This window comes from Cervus canadensis, chromosome 31, assembly GCF_019320065.1.
Source record: "Cervus canadensis isolate Bull #8, Minnesota chromosome 31, ASM1932006v1, whole genome shotgun sequence".
In the NCBI taxonomy this organism is placed as follows: Eukaryota; Metazoa; Chordata; class Mammalia; order Artiodactyla; family Cervidae; genus Cervus; species Cervus canadensis.
Window position 1 is genome coordinate 32,047,254 of NC_057416.1, and position 23,885 is coordinate 32,071,138.

At 36.5% G+C, this 23,885-nt stretch overlaps 1 protein-coding gene across 1 annotated transcript in view; it reads left to right on the top strand.

The window, feature by feature from the left end:
- The window catches only part of ADAM32 (ADAM metallopeptidase domain 32), a 160,507-nt gene that overhangs the window by 93,695 nt on the left and 42,927 nt on the right, over positions 1 to 23,885 (top strand). The window contains exons 14-18 of the mRNA XM_043454325.1: positions 4,412 to 4,504; positions 5,817 to 6,015; positions 16,354 to 16,459; positions 17,726 to 17,906; positions 21,591 to 21,674. Of these exons, the coding sequence (XP_043310260.1) occupies positions 4,412 to 4,504; positions 5,817 to 6,015; positions 16,354 to 16,459; positions 17,726 to 17,906; positions 21,591 to 21,674 (663 nt within the window). The remainder of the gene's footprint in view (positions 1 to 4,411; positions 4,505 to 5,816; positions 6,016 to 16,353; positions 16,460 to 17,725; positions 17,907 to 21,590; positions 21,675 to 23,885) is intronic.

Consider the following 23,885-nt stretch of genomic DNA (forward strand, 5'->3'; position numbering starts at 1 on the left):
CTCCAGTTCCATTCTTCTTTCTCAAGATTACTTTGGCTATTCGAGGTTTTTTGTATTTCCATACAAATTGTGAAATTCTTTGGTCTAGTTCTGTGAAAAATACCGTTGGTAGCTTGATAGGGATTGCATTGAATCTATAGATTGCTTTGGGTAGAATAGCCATTTTGACAATATTGATTCTTCCAATCCATGAACACGGTATGTTTCTCCATCTGTTTGTGTCCTCTTTGATTTCTTTCATCAGTGTTTTATAGTTTTCTATGTATAGGTCTTTTGTTTCTTTAGGTAGATATACTCCTAAGTATTTTATTCTTTTTGTTGCAGTGGTGAATGGTATTATTTCTAAGTATTTTGTTGTTTTTAATACTGTTGTGAATGGGATGGAATTTTTAAATTTTTGTTTCAGAAGCTTCATTATTAACGTATAGGAATGTGATTGATTTCTGTATGTTGACTGTGTATCTTGCTACTTAACTGAAATCATTGAGTAACTCTAGTTTTTTGATGGTTCTTTGAGATTTTCTGTATGTAGGATCATACTATCAGCAAATAACCACAGTTTTACTTCTCTTTTTCTTTGGTTGACATTTTTTTTTTTTGTCTTGCCCAATTACTCTAGCTAGGTTTTCAGGAAAACTGAAGGACTGAAAATACCCAGTTTCAAAACTTAATAAGAACTATAATAATGTCAATGTAGTAACACACAAAAAATAGACAAAGAGTTTATTAGAACTCTTTGGAGACCTCAGAAATAAAGTTCCAAAAAGTGAATAGGCATATTGAGAGTGGGTGTTATTGCCATGTTCTTGATCTTAGGGGAAATGCTTTCAATTTCTCTACATTAAGTGTAATCTTAGTTAGCTAAGAATTTTCAATTAAGAATTCATCTTGAATATTGTTAAATATTTCTATTTCTATTGAGCTGATCATATTAATTTTCTGGTTTTTTTTTCTTCTATTAACGTGATGCATTTCATTCATTGCTTTTTGAGTGCTAACCCAGCCATCATGCAATCTTGAGATTAGCTGCACTTGGGTTATTTTATGTATATATATATATACACACACACACACACACATATATATAATCATTTTAATTTACCATTTTGCTCAGGATTATGGAATGTATTTTTAGAAGGGGATTGTGGTCTGTAGTTTTTTCTTTTTTTGCAATCTTTTCTTCTGATTTTTGTATCAGGGTAATTATGGGCTCATAAAAAGAGTTGGAATATGCTCCCTACTCCTACCTTCTGAAAGAATTTGTTTAAGATTTGGTACTATTCCTGTTTATTTATTGTGAAAGAGCACTCGACAGTAGATTTACCCCCTTAAATCTAACCTCCTAGAAGTTTTATAGTTTGGTAATTTAATTTTAGATTTACGATCCCTTTGAATTATTATTTGTGTGTGTGTGTGTGAAATGTGTAGAGTCAATATCTAGAGTTTTTCATGTGAATGCCCAGTTGTTCCAACACCATTTATTGAAAACGCTTTTATTCTCCACTGATTTGCATTTGTTCCATTATCAAAGATTTCATTATCTCTATGTAGGTTAATTTCTGAGGTCTCCATTTTGTTCTAATAAACTCTTTATCTATTTTTTTGTATGTACTTCAGTTCAGTTCAGTTGCTCAGTCATGTCCGACTCTTTGCGACCCCATGAACCACAGCAAGCCAGGCCTCCCTGTCCATCACCAACTCCCGGAGTCCACCCAAACCCATGTCCATTGAGTCAGTGATGCCATCCAACCATCTCATCCTCTGTCGTCTCCTTCTCCTCCTGCCCTCAATCTTTCCCAGCATCAGGGTCTTTCCCAGTGAGTCGGTTCTTTGCATCAGGTGGCCAAAGTACTGGAGTTTCAGCTTCAGCAACAGTCCTTCCAATGAATATTCAGGACTGATTTCCTTTGTACATACTACAGTACCATAATTATAGTTTTTGTTGAGTTTTGAAACTAGGTATTTTAAGTCCTTCAGTTTTCTTCCTTCTATTGCTCCTCCTCCTGCTTTCTCCTCCTCAACGTTATGTTGTCTACGCTGTTTTTTGCCTTTCTATATAAACCTTAGAATCAATTTGACAATGTCAAAAAACAATTGCTGGACTTTTTAATTGTAATTGCATTGAACATCAAGTTGTGAAGAACTGACATCTTAACAATATGAAGTCTTCCTATTCATGAACATGAACATTCTCTTCATTTATTTATACTTTCTTTGATTTTCTTCATCAAGTTCTGTAGTTTTCATCATATAGATCCTATAGGATTTTTTTTCTAGATGTTGTTACCAAATTGAAGAAGTTTCCTCTGTTCCTAGTTTGCTAACTTTTTTTAAAAAATTTTTTTCATTTATTTTTATTAGTTGAAGGCTAATTACTTTACAATATTGTAGTGGTTTTTGCCATACATTGACATGAATCAGCCATTGATTTACATGTGTTCCCCATCCTGATCCCCCCTCCCACATCCCTCCCCATCCCATCCCTCTGGGTCTTCCCAGTGCACCAGCCCTGAGCACTTGTCTCATGCATCCAACCTGGGCTGGTGATCTGTTTCACCCTTGATAGTATACTTGTTTCAATGCTATTCTCTCAGAACATCCCACCCTCGCCTTCTCCCACAGAATCCCAAAGTCTGTTCTGTACATCTGTGTCTCTTTTTCTGTTTTGCATATAGGGTTATTGTTACCATCTTTTAAAATTCCATATATATATGTGTTAGTATACTGTATTGGTCTTTATCTTTCTGGCTTACTTCACTCTGTATAATGGGCTCCAGTTTCATCCATCTCATTAGAACTGATTCAAATGAATTCTTTTTAATGGCCGAGTAATATTCCATGGTGTATATGTACCATAGCTTCTTTATCCATTCGTCTGCTGATGGGCATCTAGGTTGCTTCCATGTCCTGGCAATTATAAACAGTGCTGCAATGAACATTGGGGTGCATGTGTCTCTTTCAGATCTAGTTTCCTTGGTGTGTATGCCCAGGAGAGGAAACTAGACCTAGTTTGCTAACATTTTTATAAGTGATTTTAGATTTTGTCAAATGCTTTCTCTACAGCAATTGTGAGGGTCATTGATTTTTCTTCTTTAGTCTATCAATATTATTGATTGTATTAATGGATATTTTCATAATAATCCCTCCTTTCATGCTTATGATGAATCCTACTTGGTTGTATTATGTAATTATTTTTGTACATTGTTGGATTCAATTTCCTAATTTTTTTTGTTGAGGGTTTTTACATCTATGTCTATTACATCTACTTATTTATTAATCTAGATTTATTTGTGAGATCTATAGATGTACTGATATATAGTTTTCCTTTCTTGAAATGTCTTTGGTCTTGATATTAGGCTAACACTGGCCTCATAGAACTAGTTAGGAATCATCACATATCAGTGCTGGGAGAGTAACATGTCTGGGATTCCATGGGGTAAAGGCTGTAGAAACTCCATGTTTAGTGCTTTTCCTGAATTCTGTCATCAGTGCTTTTTCTCTTGACTGATTTAATTTGTATTCTTTCCATATAATAAACCATAACTGTGAGTATTAACAGCTTTCAGTGTGTTCTATGAGTTCTTCCAGTAAATTATAAAACCTGTGTGTGGTTTTGGGAATCCACTGAGCTTGTGATTGGTGAAAATGACACTCTTGGGGACTGTTCTTTATAACTTTGCAGTGGGTCTAAACTCTACTCACCCCTTTTAAATTTTTTTTTAAACTTTATTTATTTTTTTGACTGTGTCCCAAAGAATGTGGGATCTTATTTCCATGCGGGATCTAACCCGCATGCCTTGTATTGGAAGCATGGAGTCTTAACCACTTCCTCCAGGGAAGTCCCATACCTACCTCTTTCCCCGCCCTGATTTATTGAGGTATCATTAGCAAATAAAAATTATATATGGGTTAAGGTTTACAGATATACAATGTGATGTTTTCATATATGTATACATTGTGAAATGGTTCTCATGATCAAACCAGTTGAAATGTCCATCTTCTCACACAGTTATCATTAAAACCATTTCTATCTTAGCAAATTTCACCTGTATAATGCAGTATTGTTAACTGTAGATCCTGACAACAAACTCATTTTATCAATGAAAGTCTGTACCCTTTGATCTGTATCTCCCCTTTCCTCTCACCATTTAGGCACTGGAGGTGCCACCCTTCTCTGTTACAATATTTAGTTTCTAAAAAAAAAAGTTGTTTTATATATTTTCCCCAGTTGTCTAGTTGGTTAAGAGTAATTTCCACCATAGTATTTTAATTGTTTAAAGATGCAAAAATCTATAAGTGTCGACAGCATGCATATTTCTCCCCCCCAAATTAAAAAACTGTAACATAGCTCTTGCCAAAGTTTATATTGTTTCCATGACGTACTTTTATTGTGTATTCCACTCATTTATAGCAATGTGGGCCTGACAACTGTTGTAATCCTCGTACTTGTGTGCTGAAACCAGGTTCAGAATGTGATAAAGGATTATGCTGCAACAACTGTAAAGTACGATTTTAGTTTATTACCATCTTCTAAGTATAAAGTGAAACGTGTCTTGGTTATTTTGAATACAGACACTGAGTTATAACTCAAAATAAATGACTTTTCATGTAAAGACAAAAATAAGTTCAGAGTGATGTGTCTAATTTTACGGACTATAGTTGGATGTTGAGTCCTCCTTATAATGCCATTATTCTCCCTAAGGATGCTATTGGTTTTAAGCCTTGATTGACAGCTATGACAGAATTCTTTGATGCAGAACATCTTCATTGAAAGGGACTATTTTCATTTACTTATCCAATATTTATATTTTTATAAAAAATGATTTTTTAGGTTATGATGGGTGTTTGTGAGTATGTAATTGAAAGATAAAGCAATTTCCCATAAATGCATAAATAATGAAACTTAGATATAACACTTTCCAAATGCTGCATGTCAGCACAAAATTTAAACTATGAATTTGTTATACAAAGACCATTTGACTTAAAGGTTACATTTTAGCTTATATGATGAAGATGTTCATTCCTGTCCCCTGTTTTACTTTTCAGCTCTTCCAACATATATGTGACAGATTCATCACATGAGAACCCCTCTATTGAATGATCTGCCACTGGTTCTGTGTTCTTCACTGTAGTTAACTGATATGGTTTCCCCCAACCCTGGAATCTTACCATAGTTAATTCTTTCCTCTGTGATCTTTATAGTATAAACTAGAAGTCATCAATTAAGAAGTATAAGATAAATGCCCTGTTAATGTTCTTTATATAAATTTTAAGAATGCTATACAAGAAAATGTTAATGACCCATAGGATAAGTCAGGAGAAAGTTTACTATTGGGTTCCTTTTTTCCCCAAAGACTTTAGTAGTTGAACTGCCTTCTTAATCATTCTTTGCATTCTATTCTCAGTTATTTAGGTTTCACATTTTCATAGAATTACAGATATTCCATACTTTAAGACTATGGTTTGAATAAGTATATTTTATTTAGAAAGTACCTAAATTTCACAATATTCCCTAAAGCAATAATTATCCCAAGCTAAAAGCTACTTTTCCTGCCTTCTAGCCAAAACTTGGGCTCTCATTGTATCATATTTGTAATATACTTTTCCTTGTGCGTATTCCTTACCTCCTGTTTTGGTTGATAACATTCAGTTTTATTCAGTATGATTATTATAATGTTTTATAACGGGAAGGCACTGAGAGACACTAATGAATAAGTACTTCATCAAGCTATAAATGGAATTAGAGCAAGATTAAATATTGGTAAACACAATAATCATATATAATGCTTTACTTTTTATATTTTAATTTCTACTAGTTTATGCAAGCAGGTGCTACATGTAGGCCCATTGCACATCCTGAATGTGATATTCCTGAGGTTTGTAATGGAAGCTCAGGAAGGTGTCCGGCTGATATAACTATACTCAACGGACGGAAATGTGAAGGAGGAAAAGCTTTTTGTTATGATGGAGGCTGCCAAGATATTGATGCACGTTGTGAGAGTGTATTTGGAAAAGGTATTGTTTTGTAACATCTATATAGTTGGTCCTCAATATTTTCATTAACATTACCAAGACAATGGTCAATTAGATATATTTAAATTATTTATTCTGTTTAAAATATCTTTTTTGGAGAAGGAAGTGGCAACCCACTCCAGTGTTCTTGCCTGGAGAATCCCATGGACAGAGGGGCCTGGTGGGGCTGCAGTCTATGGGGTTGCAAAGAGTCAGACACGACTAAGCAACTAACACACACACACAGAATTTCTTTTTCGTTTTTGAACTTATTAAAAATATGTTTAAGGTGGACGACTTAATATCTTGATATGCATATACATTATGAAATAATTGCCACAGTCATCTGCTTAACATATTGCCTGTATATACCCAGTAATATGCTTGCTGGATCCTAAGGTGGTGCATTTTTGAGAAGCCTGTCTACTGTTTTCCATAATGACTGTGCCAATTTTCACTCCTATCAACAGTATATAAAAGTTTCATTTTCTCCACATTCTTGCTAATACTTATTATCTTTTTCTCTTTGATAACACACTATCCTAAAAGGTGTGAGTTGTGGTTTTGATTTGCATTTCCCTGATAATTAGTGATGTTGAGTCCCTTTTCATGTTTCTGATGGTCCTTTGGCTTTTATTTGGAGAAATACCCATTTAGGTCCTTTGCTATTTTTAAATCTCTTTATCTTTCTTATTTAATTATGAGTAGCATATTTTAGAAATTAATCCCTTATCAGCTACATGGTTTGCTAAGTTTTTCTCCCATTCTGTAGGTTTCATTTTTGCTTTGTTGCTTATTTTCTTTGCTGAGTTTTTTATTTTGATGCAGTCCTACTTATCTATTGTTGCCTGTGCTTTTATGTCATCCAAAAAATATTGCCCAGATTAGTATCCAAGAGCTTTCTCTATCTCTTTTTTTCTAGTATAGTTACAGTTTCAGGTAAGTTTAAGTCTCTTCAACCACAAACTTTACTGATGCACAATTGACATATAACATTCAGTAAGTTTAAGTTGTACAATTATTGATTTGGTACTTTTATATATTTCAGAATGATTACCACCATAGTGTTAGCTAAACTTCCATTATGTCACATAATTACCATTTCTTTTTCATGGTGAGGACATTTAAGATATACTTTCTTAGCAACTTTCAGGTACATAATTTGATATTACTAAGTATAAACATCATGATGTGTGTTAGATTCCAAGAAGTTTTTCATGTTATAACTGGAAATTTGTAACCTTTGAACACCTCCCCATTTTCCCCACCTTGCAGCCTGTGGTAACTGTTGCTCTACTCTTTGTTTCTCTGAATTCAATTAGATTCCACATATAAGTGTTATCATAGAGTATTGTCTTTCCCTGTCTGACTTATTTCACTTAGCATAATGCCCTCAGAGTCCATGTTGCTGCAAAAGGCAGGATTTCCTTCTTTCTCAGGACTGAATATTTATATCTTATGTTTTCCTTACTGATTCACACTATCAGGAAGGGGGAAATTTCCCATCCTCATTGCCTTCTCTGGTTCTTTCGCCTGGTCAAATAATTAAAATGACATAAGACAGATTAACTGGAGAGATAAAATTTTAGTTCATACATCTGAGAACCCCACATACATGAGAGAATCGGAGATCACATAAGAGGTTCAGAGACAGAAAGATAAAATGAGTTGTATATGCTGTCCTGCACTAAGGAATGAGATAGGGGCCTGGGGCTTTTAAGGACAGGAGGGTCATTCACAGGATGATAAGAAGAGCAGATGTTTGATAATTATATATTTGCCTTGCCATCCAGATCAGGCCAGTGAGATAGAATTTATCTTTGATATTAAATATTTTTCTGGGGGAGAAAAGTCCCTAATTTAAATTCTTCTAGGTAGTTAAGGGAAGGGTAGTATATATATATATATATTGATAGCCTTTAGCTCAAAATATGCCAAAGTGGTACATTTTTTAATTGTTTCTTTTTCTGTGCAAAAGCTTTTCAGTTTGACGAAGTCCCACTTTTTATTTTTGCCTTTGTTGCTAATGCTTTTGGTGTCATATTGAAAAAGTCATTACCAAGAGTCATGTTAAATAGATCTCCCCTTGTGTTTTCTTCTAGGTGTTTTAAGGTTTCTGTTTTTGCATTTAAGTCTTTATGAATTTTTTTTTTTTTTTGAGCTATGTGAGGTTGGGGATCAATTGCATTCTTTTGCATGTGGCTGTCCAGCTTTCTCAAAACTATTTGTTGAAGAGATTCTCCTTTCCTCATTGAGTATTCTTGACTCCCTTGTCAAATCTTAGTTTAGCATATTGTGGGGGGTTGTTTCTGGGCTCTCAGTCTTATTCTATTGGTCTTTTTGTCTATTCTTATGCCAGTACTATAGTGTCTTAATTTCTATAGCTTTGTTGTATAATTGTAATAAGGAAGGTGTACCTCTAGCTTTATTCTTTCTCAAGATTGCTTTGGCTATTCAGGATCTCTTGTGGTTCCATACAAATTTTCAAATTGTTTTTTGTATTTCTATGAAAAATACCTTTGGAATTTTGTTAGGGACTGCATTGAATCTGTAGATGGCATTGGATGATAAGGACTTCTTTTTTTCTTTAAATATTTATTTGATTCTCTCAGGTCTTAGTTGTGGCACACAGGATCTTTGTTACAACACAGAGACTCTCTAGTTGTGGCACACAGACTAAGTCCTTGCGGTGTGCAGACTTAGTTGCGCTGTGGCATGTGAAATCTTAGCTTCCTGACCAGGGATTGAACCCATGTCCCTTACATTGCAAGACAGATTCTTAACCACTAGTCCACCAGGGAAGTCTCTATATGGATATTTTAATGATGTAAATTCTTTGACCCATGATAACAGAATATCTTTCTTTTTGTGTCTTCTTAGAGTTCTTTCATGAAGATCTTGCAGTTTTCAGGCTATACATCTCTTACTTGGTTAAGTTTATTCCAAAGTATCATATTGATTTTGATGCTATTGGGAATGGAATTAAAAAAAAAATCAGCTGTTGATTCAATTGATTTCTGTATGTTGACTTTTTTTAATTTTTAAATGCTTGATCACAGCTTTGGATGAAGTCCAAGTTGCTTCTACTTTATTTTATTTATTTTTTCCCATCCCCATTAACTTCTCTGGTTCTTTTGCCTGGTCAAATAACTAAAATGACAGAAGACAGATTAACTGGAGAAATAAGATTTTAGTTCATACATACGAGAACCCCACATACATGATTTTAAATAGCTCAGCAGGATTTCTTTCACCATTAGCTTTGTTAGTAGTAATGCTTCCTAAGACTCACTTAACTTCATACTCGAGGATGTCTGGCTTTAGATGAGTGACCACACCATTGTAGATATCTGGGTCATTAAGACTTTTTGTATAATTATTCTGTGTATCCTTGCCACGTCTTCTTAATCTCTTTTGCTTCTGTTAGGTCCTCACTGTTCCTGTCCTTTATTGTGCCCATCCTTGCATGAAATATTCCTTTGATATCTCCAGTTTTCTTGAAGAAATTTCTAGTCTATACCATTCTATTGTTTCCCTCCACTTCTCTGTGTTGTTCACTTAAGAAGGTCTTCTTATCTCTCCTTGCTGTTCTCTGGAACTCTGAATTCAATTGGATATATTTTCCCCTTTCTTCCTTGCTTTTCACTTCTCTTCTTTTCTTATCTATTTGTAAAGCCCCATCAGACAACCACTTTGCCTTCTTGCATTTCTTTTTCTTTGGGATGGTTTGTTACAAATCTCTTTCCACAGCTCTTCAGGAACTCTACCAGATATAATCCCTTGAATCTATTAATCACTTCTACTGTATTAGGAATGTGATTAGGGTCATACCTGGATGGCCTAGTGGTTTTCCCTACTTTCTTCAATTAGAGCCTGAATTTTGCAATAAGGAGCTGTTGATCTGAGCCACAATCAACCCCAGGTCTTGTTTTTGCTGATTGTGTAGAGCTTCTCCATCTTCGTCTGAAAAGGATAAAATCAATCTGATTATGGTATTGACCACCTGGTGATGTTCATGTATAGAGTCCTCTCTTGGGTTGTTGAAAAAGGGTACTTTTTTATGACCAGCATGTTTTCTTGACAAAACTCTGTTAGCCTTTGTCCTGATTCATTTTGTATTCCAAGACCAAACTTGCCTGTTATTCTGAGTATCTCTTGAATTCCTACTTTTGCATTCAAATCCCCTATGATGAAAAGGACATCTTTTTTTGTGTTAGTTCTAGAAGGTGTTGTATGTCTTCAAAGAACCGGTCAACCTTAACTTCTTACGCACAGTCGTTGGTTTACTGTGACGTTGAATGGTTTGCCTTGGAAACAAATTGACATCATTCTGTCATTTTTGAGGTTTCACCCAAGTACTGCATTTCAGACTCTTTTGTTGACTGTGAGGGCTGCTCCATTTCTTCTAAGGGATTCTTGACAATAGTAGTAGATATAATGGTCATCCTAATTAAATTTGCCTATTCCTATATATTTTGGTTCACTAATTCCTAAGATGTTGATTTTCAATCTTGCAGTCTCCTGCTTGACCATGTTCAATTTACCTTGATTCATGGACCTAACATTCTAGGTTCCTATGCAATATTGTTCTTTACAGGATCAGACTTTATTTTTGCCACCAGATATATCCACAACTAAGCACTGTTTCTGCTTTGGCCCAGCCACTTCATTCTTTCTGGAACTATTCATAATTGCCCTCTGCTCTATCCCAGTAGCTCTATCCCCCTTCTGACCTGGGGGCTCATCTTCCAGTGTCATATCTTTTTGCCTTTTCATACTGTTCATGGATTTTTCCAGGGAAGAATACTGGAATGGATTGCCATTATCTCCACCAGTGGACCATGTTTTGTCAGAACTCTTCACTGTAACCTGTCCATCTTGCGTGGCTCTACACAGCATGGTTCATAGCTTCATTGAAGGTGAAGCAAGCCCCTTTGCCACAACAAGGCAGTGATCTATGAAGGGGATTGTGCCTCATAACATTTGATAATAGGGTAGAGGGAATCTAAACACACCATTTAGACTATGGAAGGGCACATTCTCTTACTTTGTAGACTTGGTCAGTATACTGGACTTAAGGAAATATTTAACATGCGATTTCACATTTTCAACATATTGCCCTTTTGGTGTTTCCGTATTACCGTGCAAAACCCAGACTAAGCTGAGAGAAAGTCCCTAACATGAGAGAGGGTATTCAAGGGAGAAATTAATAATAGAGCACATTTGTACCTTTAGAAGGAATATTTTACTAATATTTGGATTAGTAAAGATAGAGTTGGATGAAGAATATTCCTAACCTGGTAGTCTCAGATTCACAACTGAACTGATTAAACACCATCAATACTCAGAATAATGTTACCTGCCCTCACAGTATATGCACAATCACCTTTGATGGGATAATGTTTAAAAATTGTAGAAAAAGTAATTAGCCTCCAAATAATAAAAATAAATGAAAAAAAAAAAGAGGAACACTAGAAAATAAAAACTTTAAAAAGAAATTGTAGAAAGAGATAGAATTAGGAGAAGGCAAAAAATTCCAATAAATAGTGGGGGAAAATATAAAATCATGGAAATGGCTGGTAAATAAGAGAAACCTTCTCAAACTTAAAAGAAAATGGAGAAGGATTAGATTGGAATTGAGTGACTAAATAATATCATCTTAATTTTAGTAATAATCCACTAAGGTAGATATTATTACCTACTTTTATATTTTATAGATGGTCAGTTAGACTTAGTATGGTTCATTCTGGAGAAAGTAATTTTGCTAGGTGGAACTCTTAAGATATTCCCCATCATTACTGTGGTATTTTCTTGGAGAATCTTCCCTCTGAGTTGGGTGAGAACCAGTGACTATATGGTGGACTATCGTCCCTATGATTAGTTTATATAGAAAATATGATGGGATTTTAAAGACCTAATTAAGGTCCATAATTAGTCAACTTTGAATCAATCCAAAGGAGATCATTCTAAGTGGAGCCTCACCTAATAATATGAGCCCTTAAAAGGTGGGAAATGTCACAAGATTCTTTGGCTGGCTTGAGAGAAATCAGGTCAGTTCAGTCGCTCAGTCGTGTCCGACTCTCTGTGACCTCATGGACTGCAGCATGCCAGGCCTCCCTGTCCATCACCAAGTCCCAGAGCTTACTCAGACTCATGTCCATCAAGTCAGTGATGCCATTCAACCGTCTCACCCTCTGTTGTCCCCTTCTCCCCCCGCCTTCAATCTTTCTCAGCATCAGTGTCTTTTCCAAAGAGTCAGTTCTTCGCATCAGGTGGCCAAAGTATTGGAATTTCAGCTTCAGTATCAGTCCTTCCAATGAATATTCAGGACTGATTTCCTTTAGGATGGACTGGGTTGGATCTCCTTGCAGTCCAAGGGACTCAAGAGTCTTCTCCAGCACCACAGTTCAAAAGCATCAATTCTTTGGCACTCAGCTTTCTTTATAGTCCAACTCTCACATCCATACATGACTACTAGAAAAACCATAGTTTTGACTAGATGGACCTTGGTTGGCAAAGTAATGTCTCTGCTTTTTAATATGCTGTCTAGGTTGGTCATAACTTTTCTTCCAAGGAGCAAGCATCTTTTAATTTCATGGCTGCAGTCACCATCTGCAGTGATTTTGGAGCCCAAGAAAGTAAAGTCTCTCACTGTTTCCATTGTTTCCCCACCTATTTGCCATGAAATGATGGGACCAGATGTCATGACCTTAGTTTTCTGAATGTTAAGTTTTAAGCCCACTTTTCCCCCTACTCTTTCACTTTCATCAAGAGGCTCTTTAGTTCTTCTTCGCTTTTTGCTTTAAGGGTGATATCATCTGTATTTCTGAGGTTATTGATTTTTCTCCTGGCAATCTTGATTCCAGCTTGTGCTTCATCCAGCCCAGCATTTCTCATGATGTACTCTGTATATAAGTTAAGTAAGCAGGGTGACAGTATACAGCCTTGATGTACTCCTTTCCCGATCTGGAACCAGTCTGTTGTTCCATATCTAGTTCTAACCGTTGCTTCTTGACCTGCATACAGATTTCTCAAGAGGCAGGTCAGGTGGTCTGGTATTCCCATCTCTTGAAGAATTTTCCAGTTTGTTGTTATCCACACAGTCAAAGGCTTTGGCAAAGGAATAGAGAAAAACAATAGAATGGGAAAGACTAGAGATCTCTCCAGGAAGATTAGAGATACATAGGGAATATTTCATGCAGAAGACCTAACAGAAGCAGAAGATATTAAGAAGAGGTGGCAAAAATGCACAGAAGAACTATACCAAAAAGATCTTCATGACCCAGATAACCATGATGGTGTGATCACTCACCTAGAGCCAAACATCCTGGAATGCAAAGTCAAGTGGACCTGAGGAAGCTTCACTATGAACAAAGCTAGTGGAGGTGATGGAATTCCAGTTGAGCTATTTCAAATCGTAAAAGATGATGCTTGGGAAGTGCTGCACTCAGTATGCCAGAAAATTTGGAAAATTCAGCAGTGGCCACAAGCCTGGAAAAGGTCAGTTTTTATTCCAATCCCTGCTGGGGTCCAGCCCCAGCAGGATCCAGGGGAACCCTCAGGATGAACGGCGTCGGCAAATGAGAGAGAGAGAGAAAGAAAGAAAGAGAGAAAGAAAGAGACCAGACCGGAGTGTGCAGCAGAGTCTGGCAGCGTTTTATTTTTCATCATAGACTTTATACCCTAAGTTGGTACATTTCTAAGGGGGAGATAAGCACACAGACTTAGTTTAACATTACATCAGCTTGTCCTTCAGGAAACCAGGTGTGCTCTGTATATTTTTTGTTTATGAGAGTCTTTTCCCATAGATTTTTTGTACATTATCTTCTGGCCTTGAGCTTAGCAGAAAACAGAAAAATGGCAGTCTCATGGTACAGCAGGTTGCAACATAGTAGAAATACAATCCTGTTAACACAAAAGTCAGTCTTTTTGCAGAAGTTCTCAGCTAAAGTTATCTAAGAAGTTTAACACACAAAGACTGCGGCTCTGGTGAGGCAGCCCCTGTTTAGCACTCCTTGTTAAAATTAACAATTATCTTATTGTTTTTACACTAGGGCTAAACTCTTATTTTTCTAGATGTCCAACTATTATATTAGCAATAGTTTCCACTATACAACCTCAGGACATTAACATCAATCAAATGTTGATCCAATAACCACTTTTAAAACAATATTTTTTGTGTTCTCTAATAGGGCTTCCTCACCCCCACAAAGGGCTCTGTGCCTATTAGGGCCTTTTTTTATGGTTAATCTGTATGTATAATATCTTTTGGCTTTCAGGCCTGTTGACAATTTATGGCTTGCACCTGGTATAACTTTAAGCAACTTCAGTAGCCGACCCTGTCTTTTTTGTGGTTAATCTGTTTTCTTTCTATTAGGCGTCATCTCTATGGGAACTAGATAGGATTACATTTTTACAGAACAGAAATGCAAAGGATTGCAAAAACAGCAGATATGGCACAAAACAGGCTCTTAGTCTAAAAGTTAATTACCTGCAAGAAGTCACCAGCTAGTCTCTATCTAAACTATTTTCTATTAGGCACATTTGTGGCCATTATATTTGTGGAGCTTTTCTCACCCCGCCGAGGGACCTATGCTTAATAGTTTCTTTTGTTAGCGTACTGTGCTTAGGATGTTTAGAACAATCTTGAGCATTTTTTGCAATGAGAGCACACATTTATCAAACAAGCCAGAATGCCAGCAAAAGGGTTTGATTGAAACATTTCCTTCATCCCTGACCTCTTCATAGGGTACCAACGTTCAGGAGATTTATTAGTTAGGGTTTTAAGTTGATCTTTATTCAGTGAAAAAGGAGCAGGAGAGCTCTCGGCAGGCAACACAAAAATCTGCAGCAGGGCAAGCAAGAACAACAGCAGAAAAGGGGGAGGATACAGGGTAGGGTAGAGGCCGAGGCCAACCTGGAGGGTCCCTTATATCCTGAACGGCCTTGCGTATCAGGTTTTTTTCCTCATGACCTCGTCATGGATGGGATCCTGGACGGTCTTGCCTGTCAGGGATTTTCTTCATGACCTCATCATGGGTGGGATCTCCCATAATGGCTCCCGGCAAATCCCAAAGAAAGACAATGCCAAAGAATGTTCGAACGAACACAGAATTGCACTCATCTCACACACTAGCAAAGTTATGCTCAAAATTCTCCAAGTCAGGCTTCAACAGTACGTGAACTGTGAACTTCCAGGTGTTCAAGCTGGATTTAGAAAAGGCAGGGGAAGCAGAGATCAGATTTCCAACATCTGTTGGATAATCAAAAAAGCAAGAGAGTTCCAGAAAAACATCTATATCTACTTTATTGGGAGAAATAAACAGCCATTTTTTGTGAGAGGGCCATGTCACTGGACCTGAGCGGGAGTTCCTAGGGCCAAGAGCAACCCCTGACAGATAGTTAGTAACAAAATGAAGCAATGACTACAAAAAAGTGAATTCTTCACAGCCAATGAGGTTGAAGAGGACTCTAGACTCAAATGAGGCTGTAACCCCAAACAGGAATTTTATTTCAGCCTTGAGACCCTGAACTGAGGACCTAATTGTGCTTTGCCAGACTTCTGACTTTCAGAAACTGTGACATGGGTGTTGTTTTAAGGTGTCAAGATTTTGGTAATTTTTTACCCAGTGATAGAAAGCTAGTACAATAACAAAGGAAAAATAGGTACATATGTATGGATTGGCAATTTTGGTCCCTTCACTTCAGACTTTCTGAAGGTATGATGTTTCTTTAATGAGTTTTTTTTTTTTTTAATAGACCTGGCTTTTTATAAATTCCTACTGAGAATTTAGGAGAACAAGAATAGTTTTCTTGTATTCTCTCTCTATTGCCTTCTTTCACAGAGCTCTCTTAAGATTTATACTTTATAACTCTCCTCTGGTGCCTCAGATGGTAAAGAATCCGCCTACAATGCAGGAGACCTAGGTTTGATCCCTGGATCAGAAAGACCCCATGGAGAAGGGAATGGTAACCCACTCCGGTATTCTTGCCTGGAGAATTCTTTGAAAGAGAAGCCCGGTGAGCTACAGTTCATGGAGCTGCAAAGAGTCGGACATGGTTGAGCAACTAACACTTTCACTTTCAACTCTTCTCTACCCTCATAGTATCTTTTGAGCTATAAATGACCAAAATGAATTAAAAGGAGAAATAATCATGAGCATTACTTTTCACTTCATTTCTCTCTTCTTAAAACTTCACTAGGGAACTTTTGAATAGATGACAGTGATAGAGAAAAAAAGCAAAGAAACATATGAGGAAATTGAGGAAGTTTTAATTTAAATATATTTAAGTTTTAATTTAAAGGAAGTTTTAATCCAAATATATTTCTAACTTTGACAGGTTCAAAAAATGCTCCATTTGCCTGCTATGAAGAAATACAGTCTCAAACTGATAGATTTGGGAACTGTGGTAAAGAAGGACCCAGATATACATTTTGCCCATGGAGGTATGCTATGCAAGTAGTGAAAATTCCTATCTTATATACTATAAAATTCTGTTTTTAGTTTTTCACTATGTATGTCATTAATTCCAGTGGTTTCAGGTATCACATATGTGCAGGAGTTAATCTGAAGTCAAAATCTTTAGTCTTGACATCATTCTTGTACTACAGGCTTATTAAATTTCAACCTGATTTTTAAACATTTATATGTAGAGGATTATTAGGCTCCAAGATCTGATCCAAGATTGTAATTAATGATAGCCATTGCACCTTTCCTGTCTGAACATACTCATTATTTTAAAAATGAAAATACTACCCCCATTCATTTGAATGCTTCCCCAAGCTGAAGACTGCCCAGTGTCTCTAAAATGAAGTTCAATTTCTCCTGCATCTGAAGAGCCCGTTCTTTGATATTTTGATCATGAATTTCTTTTAACAAATATTTTTAAAGAACCTACTATATGCTGGCCACTAGCTAGTTAGATACAAGTTAGCAAAACATACATGATCCTTGTACTCATGGAATTTACAGGCTGGTAAACATATCATCTGGAGAAGGAAATGGCAACCCACTCCTGGAGAATTGCCTGGAGAATCCCAGGGACAGAGGAGCCTGTGGGCTTCCATCTATGGGGTCACACAGAGTCGGACCTGACTGAAGTGACTTAGCGCAGCAGCAGCAGCAGACTTATCATCTAACTTTATGCTTCTTGTAATATTACTTCCTTCATAAGTAATGCTTATGCTATGACATTTGTTTTGAAATACCTTACTCTGCCTGTTGAAATTCTACTAATTCATAAGCTTGGACTCAGATGGCATCTTCTCTATGACGTTTCCCTGACCACTAAGTTAGAATATATCTACATCTTGAATATCTGTAAGAATCTGCTTATTTCACTTACAGCACATTTAATAAGATTTATGTCATATTTAGTATTAGACTGTAAGGTCTTTGTGGGTAGAGGTCACAACTTAGTTTCTGCCCCTCTATAGAGAGATATAAAATGCTTGAGTGAATTGTTTATTTGGCAATCAGTACACCAATCTGTACAGTGAATCAAAAGATCATTAATATCATTGAAAGATAAGCTTATATCAGTGGCTTTTACATTTTACTTTAACTGTTAGCAGGAAAGTGTTACATTTCCTTAGATATATTGCCATAAATGGAGAACCATTCTTTGTTTTTTTGGTCAAAGAAAGAAAATATGAAGCATTCATAATAAATGCCTAATGTATAATAATCATATATTTTTATTATGTTTGCAGGAGTCTTATATGTGGAAGATTAATCTGTACCTACCCACTTCAAACTCCTTTCCTTCGAGACAGTGCTTCTGTGATTTATGCTTTTGTGCGAAGTACTGTGTGTATAACAATGCACTATGAAACAGTGGGTACAGAAGACCCACTCGTGGTCAATAATGGCACTATTTGTGATAAAGAGAGAGTGAGTAGCTTAAAATCAATAAAAATCTATTCTATTAATTTCCCTTGTGGCTTAGTTGGTAAAGAATCTGCCTGCAATGTGGGAGACCTGGGTTAGATCCCTGGATTGGGAAGATCCCCTGGAGGAGGACCTGGCAACCCACTTCAGTATTCTTACCTGGAGAATCCCATGGACAGAGGAGCCTGGAGGGCTACAGTCCATGGGGTTGCAAAGAGTTGGACATGACTGAGTGACTAAGCACACACATGACCAAATAACCTTAAATATTTGGATAAGGAGAAAATGAATAAGCTTCAGTTGGTCTCTGAGGGAAACGGGAGTGTTCGTTACTTTTTAGAATTTCAGTGTTGTAAGCAAGGAAGCCCCAAGAGTTTTGGGACAGGAGTGTGAAGGAGAGAGGTCTTGGGAATACTTGTAGTTAAATATTCCATAACTTGGGAATTTACTTTTATTCTTGAATAAGTGAGAAGAAATCCCACTTAATTATATATGTCTCTTTGTGACCCAGTAGATAAGACCACAACTTAGATGGTGCCACAAGGAATAAATCTTTACCTCTTGGGTTTTGACACTTTGCAGGTTACCCAACCAGTTTGAGATATCACGGCTGTGTGTAAAATGGGGATAATAATAACATTTACTCTATGGAGTTATTGCAAAGATGAAATGAGATGATACTATAAAGTGTGTAGTACAATGACCAACACATAGTAAGAACTAAATATAGGTTGGCTATTATTCTTGGTTGTTGTTATAGTTGGTTATCTATGAGACCAAACAACCAAATATGGAGAAAGCATGGAATAACTTTACTTCAGAATCTCATTTAGTTCTTAGCCAGAAATTTGCTCATGAGGAACTATCATATAGTATAAAGTGTAGCCTTTAAAGACAGAAGCACAGAGATCTGAATTTTGACTCTTCCTCCTTACCTGACAGATGATTTTGAATAAAATATTAAATATGTAAAATGAATGTATGTATTTTGGTGATTTTTGGTCATGATAGTTTTTGGTGATCTGATACTCTTCTCTTATTGTTTTCTGAATTTCTTAAAACTGTGGTTTTGTGTCTGATATTAATTTGGGGAAAATTCTCAGTCATTATTGTTTCAAATGGGCTCTCCAGGTGGCACTAGTGGTAAGGAACTCACTTGCTAATGCAGGAGATGTAAGAGACTTGGGTTTGATCCGTGGGTTGGGGAGATCCCTGGGTTGGGAAGATCCCCTGCAGGAGGGCATGGCAACCCACTCCAGTATTCCTGCCTGGAGAATCCCCATGGACAGAGGAGCCTGGCGGGCTACAGTCCATGGGGTCGCAAGGAGTAGGATACGACTGAAACAACTTAGCATGCACATTGTTTCAAATATTTCTTCTGTTCCTTTTTCTTTTTCTTCTGGCATTTTCCATTACATATACATTATGCTTTTTTGTAGTTGTCCCTTGAATATTCTTTGTTTTTTGTCTTTGTTCTTTTTGCTTTTTTGTTTTCAAGTATTCTTTTGATATATCCTCTATCTCAGAGATTTCCTTCCTCAGATACGTACAGTATACTAATAAGCCTGTTAAAGGCATCGTTCATTTTTGTTAGTACTTTTTTTCATTCCAGCATTTATTTCTTTTCCCTTGGGATTGCTGTCTATCTGCTTCCATTGCCTGTCTGTTCCTGCGTGCCATCTACTTTGTCTGTTAGAGCCCTTAAGATATTAATCATGAGTGAGTGAGTGTTCGCTAAGTTGTGTCAGACTCTTTGCGACCCCATGGACTATACCCACCAGGCTCCTCTGTCCATGGGATTCTCCAGGCAAGAATACTGGAATGAGTTGCCATTTCCTTCTCATAGTTGTTTTAAACTCCAAGGCTGATAATTTCAGTATTCCTGACAATGTCTGGTTCTGATACTTGCTCCATTTTTCAAATTATGTGTTTTGGCTTTTAATATAACTTTATCTGTTTTCTTGAGAGCTGAGCATGATGTACTAGGCAAAAGAACTGCTATAAATGGACCCTTAGTGATGTGGTGGGGAGGTGTTGTGGCAGGGAAATATTCTTCAGTCCTATGATTAGATCTGTCTTTCAGTGAACCTGTGCCTTTGGATTGTGAACTTCACAAATATTTTTCAGGTTTTTTTTTTCTTTCTTCCCTTAGATGGGACAGTATGGCTAGAGCAGACTGGAGTTGGCTATTTCTCTTTTCACATATGGAAGGTTAAGAGCAGACTGATATTGGGTATTTCCCTTCTCCCAGATCAGTTAGGCTCTGATAGAACACAAGCAGATGAGGCTATAATTATTAATAACTTGTTTCTCCTAAGGGCCGGCTTTGTTATGAACAGACTGCTCTGGCTACTTCAAAATAGTTTCTTTTCCCCTCCTTCTGCAAGATAACAAGAAAAAATATTTCTCTAATATTTACTGTGAGAACCTGGTTAAGCTCCTGGATATACATCACATGAAGCAGTGGGGGTCCCTCATGACTGGGTGCCTCTGGAGTTTTTAAGTCTTGGGGTTGTCCTTATTCAGGCTCTTATAATTCATCAATTACTTTCCTTACCTGGCACTGGTATCTAAGCATTCTCCTTGTTAATCTTTGCTCTGGTAAGCTGTGACTCCCTGTGTTTGCTTGTCTGTCTCTCCAATTTGAGAGCAGTGATTTGCCACCAAACCACTTTTATGGATCCTTAAAGTTTTTGCTTTTTCAGTCCGTTCAACTTTTTCATTGTTTTTAGGATGGAGTGGCAGCTTCCAAGCTTCTTATTACATGGGGAAGTAATAACATAAACTGGAATAATTTCTTCCTTCCTTTTTTTTTCATTTATTTTTATTAGTTGGAGGCTAATTACTTTATAATATTGTAGTGGGTTTTGTCATACATTGACATGAATCAGCCACGGATTTACATGTATTCCCCATCCCGATCCCCCCTCCCACCTCCCTCTCTACCCAATCCCTCTGAGTCTTCCCAGTGCACCAGGCCCGAGCATTTGTCTCATGCATCCAACCTGGGCTGGTGAGCTAACAAACACATGAAAAGATGCTCAACATCACTCATCATCAGAGAAATGCAAATCAAAACCACAGTGAGGTACCATTACACTCCAGTCAGGATGGCTGCTATCCAAAAGTCTACAAGCAATAAATGCTGGAGAGGGTGTGGAGAAAAGGGAACCCTCTTACACTGTTGGTGGGAATGCAAACTAGTACAGCCGCTATGGAGAACAGTGTGGAGATTTCTTAAAAAACTGGAATAATTTCTTAAAAATTTATTTTAAAAAATACTTTATTTTTGAGAAAAGTTTTAAGTTCACATCAAAAGTTGTGGAAAATACAGGGTATTTCCATGTACCATTTACCCCTATATAAATGCAGACTCTAGTATCCACGATGCTACACTATAAGTCCATAATTTACATTAAACTTATCTGAAAAATCCCCAAATATTTTTAGCTTAAACTATACATTTCTAAATAACTTATGCCAAAGGAGAAATCTCAAGAGAAATTGAAAAACTTTGAATTAAATGAAAATGAGAATATAACATAAAAATCTGTGGGATGCAGCAGAAGCGGTACTTAATGGAAATTTACTGCACTGAATAGCTGTTGTCCTATGTTATAAAATTACTGATGGTAATGTTAAGATAACTGGACTCCTCTAACTTGGAAATTGTTTGTTTTTCTTTAGATTTGTGTAAATCGTGAATGTTTAGACGTAAGGCCTTTTATAGACAAATTAAATCATTGTTCAGCAAAGTGCAATGGAAATGGAGTAAGTAAGCACATGATTCATATTTCCCCAAATTATATCTCTCTTAGATACTTTTCAGCATAAGTCATTAATTTATTTGGCATTTATTGGTTTTCTACCATGTGCTAGGACCTGTTGTATCTAGCTATATGGGGCTGAATCAGATTACTAAATTTGTTGCCATTTGTGTTAGGGAACATTTTACAGCATTAAATTGCTGGTGCCTTTAGCAAATTTATGATTATAGTTGGGTACTTTTCAGAGGTGTTAAATATTTCAATAAATGCATTAACCTGTTCATTGCAGGAAGGTAATTATGATAAAATTTGTGTGTCTGTGAATACATAGTGTGAGGGAAAACTATTTGTTTTATCCCTCTTTTTATAATAGACTTTTCTCCCCATTGAGGCCAATTTATTTCCCATACCAAAAAAGTAAGAGTGCAGTGGATAGAAGGTTGGATTGTCAATCTCCAATCTTCAAGTGATAGTGGAACACACCTATTTTAATTTATTTCTTCTTTAAAAATTTTTATTGGAGTATAGTTGATTTACAGTGTTGTGTTAGCTTCAGGTGTACAACAAAATGAATCAGTTATATATATACATAGCCATTCCTTTCCTCTTTTTTTTTTTTCCTTTATTTTTTTTTTCAGTGGATTTTGTCATACATTGATATGAATCAGCCATAGATTTACATGTATTCCCTATCCCAATCCCCCCTCCCACCTCCCTCGCCACCCGATTCCTCTGGGTCTTCCCAGTGCACCAGGCCCGAGCACTTGTCTCATGCATCCCACCTGGGCTGGTGACACCATGGAATATTACTCAGCCGTTAAAAAGAATTCATTTGAACCAGTTCTAATGAGATGGATGAAACTGGAGCCCATTATACAGAGTGAAGTAAGCCAGAAAGATAAAGAACATTACAGCATACTAACACATACATATGGAATTTAGAAAGATGGTAACGACAACCCTATATACATAGCCATTCCTTTTTAGATTTTCCCCATATAGGTTATTACCAAATATTGAGTAGTGTTCCCTGTGCATACAGTAAGTCCTTATTAGTTTTCTGTTTTATATATAGTATTGTTTACCTGTTAATCCCAAGATCCTAATTTATCCTTCCCTCACCAACTTTCACCTTTGGTAACTATACGTTTGCTTTTACATCTGTAACTCTATTTCAGTTTTGTAGATAAGTTCATTTGTAGCCTTTATTTTAGATTCCACATGTAAGCGATATCGTATGACATTTGTCTTTCTCTGTCTGACTTACTTAATTCAGTATGACCATCTCTAGGTCCATTCACGTTGCTTCAAATGGCATTATTTTGTTCTTTTTCCATTGTACACATGTAGCACACCTTCTTTATCCATTCCTCTGCCAATGGACATTTAGGTTCCATGTCTTGGCTATTGTAAACAGTGCTGCTATGAACATGGAGGTGCATGTGTACTTTTGGACCAATGGCTTTTTTGAAGATCTAGAATAGAAAAAAGATCTTAAAATTTGTATGGAACACAGGAAACACAAAAGACCCCAGATGGCCAAAGCAATCTTGAAAAATTGAAATCGCGAAGGAAAAATATAACTGGAAGAATCACGCTCCTTGACTTCAGACTATACTACAAAGCTACAATAATCCAAACAGTATGGTACTGGCCCAGAAATAAGAATATAGATCAGTGGAATGGGATGGAAAACCCAGCAATAAACCCACAACTTACGATCAATTAATCTATAACAAAGGAGGCAAGAATACATGGAAAAAAGACAATCTCTTCAATAAATGATGCTTACTGGAAAACTGGACAGCTACATGTAAAAGAATAAAATTAGACTAGTCTCTAATATCACACACAAAAATAAACTCAAAATGGATTAAAGACCTAAATACAACACCAGATACTATAAAACTCTTTAGAGAAAAACATAGGCCGAACACTCCATGATATGAAAATAGCAGTGATATCTTTTTGGACCTACTTCCTAGAGTAATGGAAATAAAAACAAAATAAACAAATGGAACTTAATTATACTTAAACGCTTTTGCACAGCAAAGGAAACCATAAACAACTGGAAAAGACAACCTACATAATGCATATTTGCAAATGACCTAACTGATAAAGGATTAATCTCCAAAATATACAAATAGCTCATACAGCTCAATATAAAAAAGAAAAAGACAAAATGAAAAAGTGGGCAGACCTAGTTAGACATTTC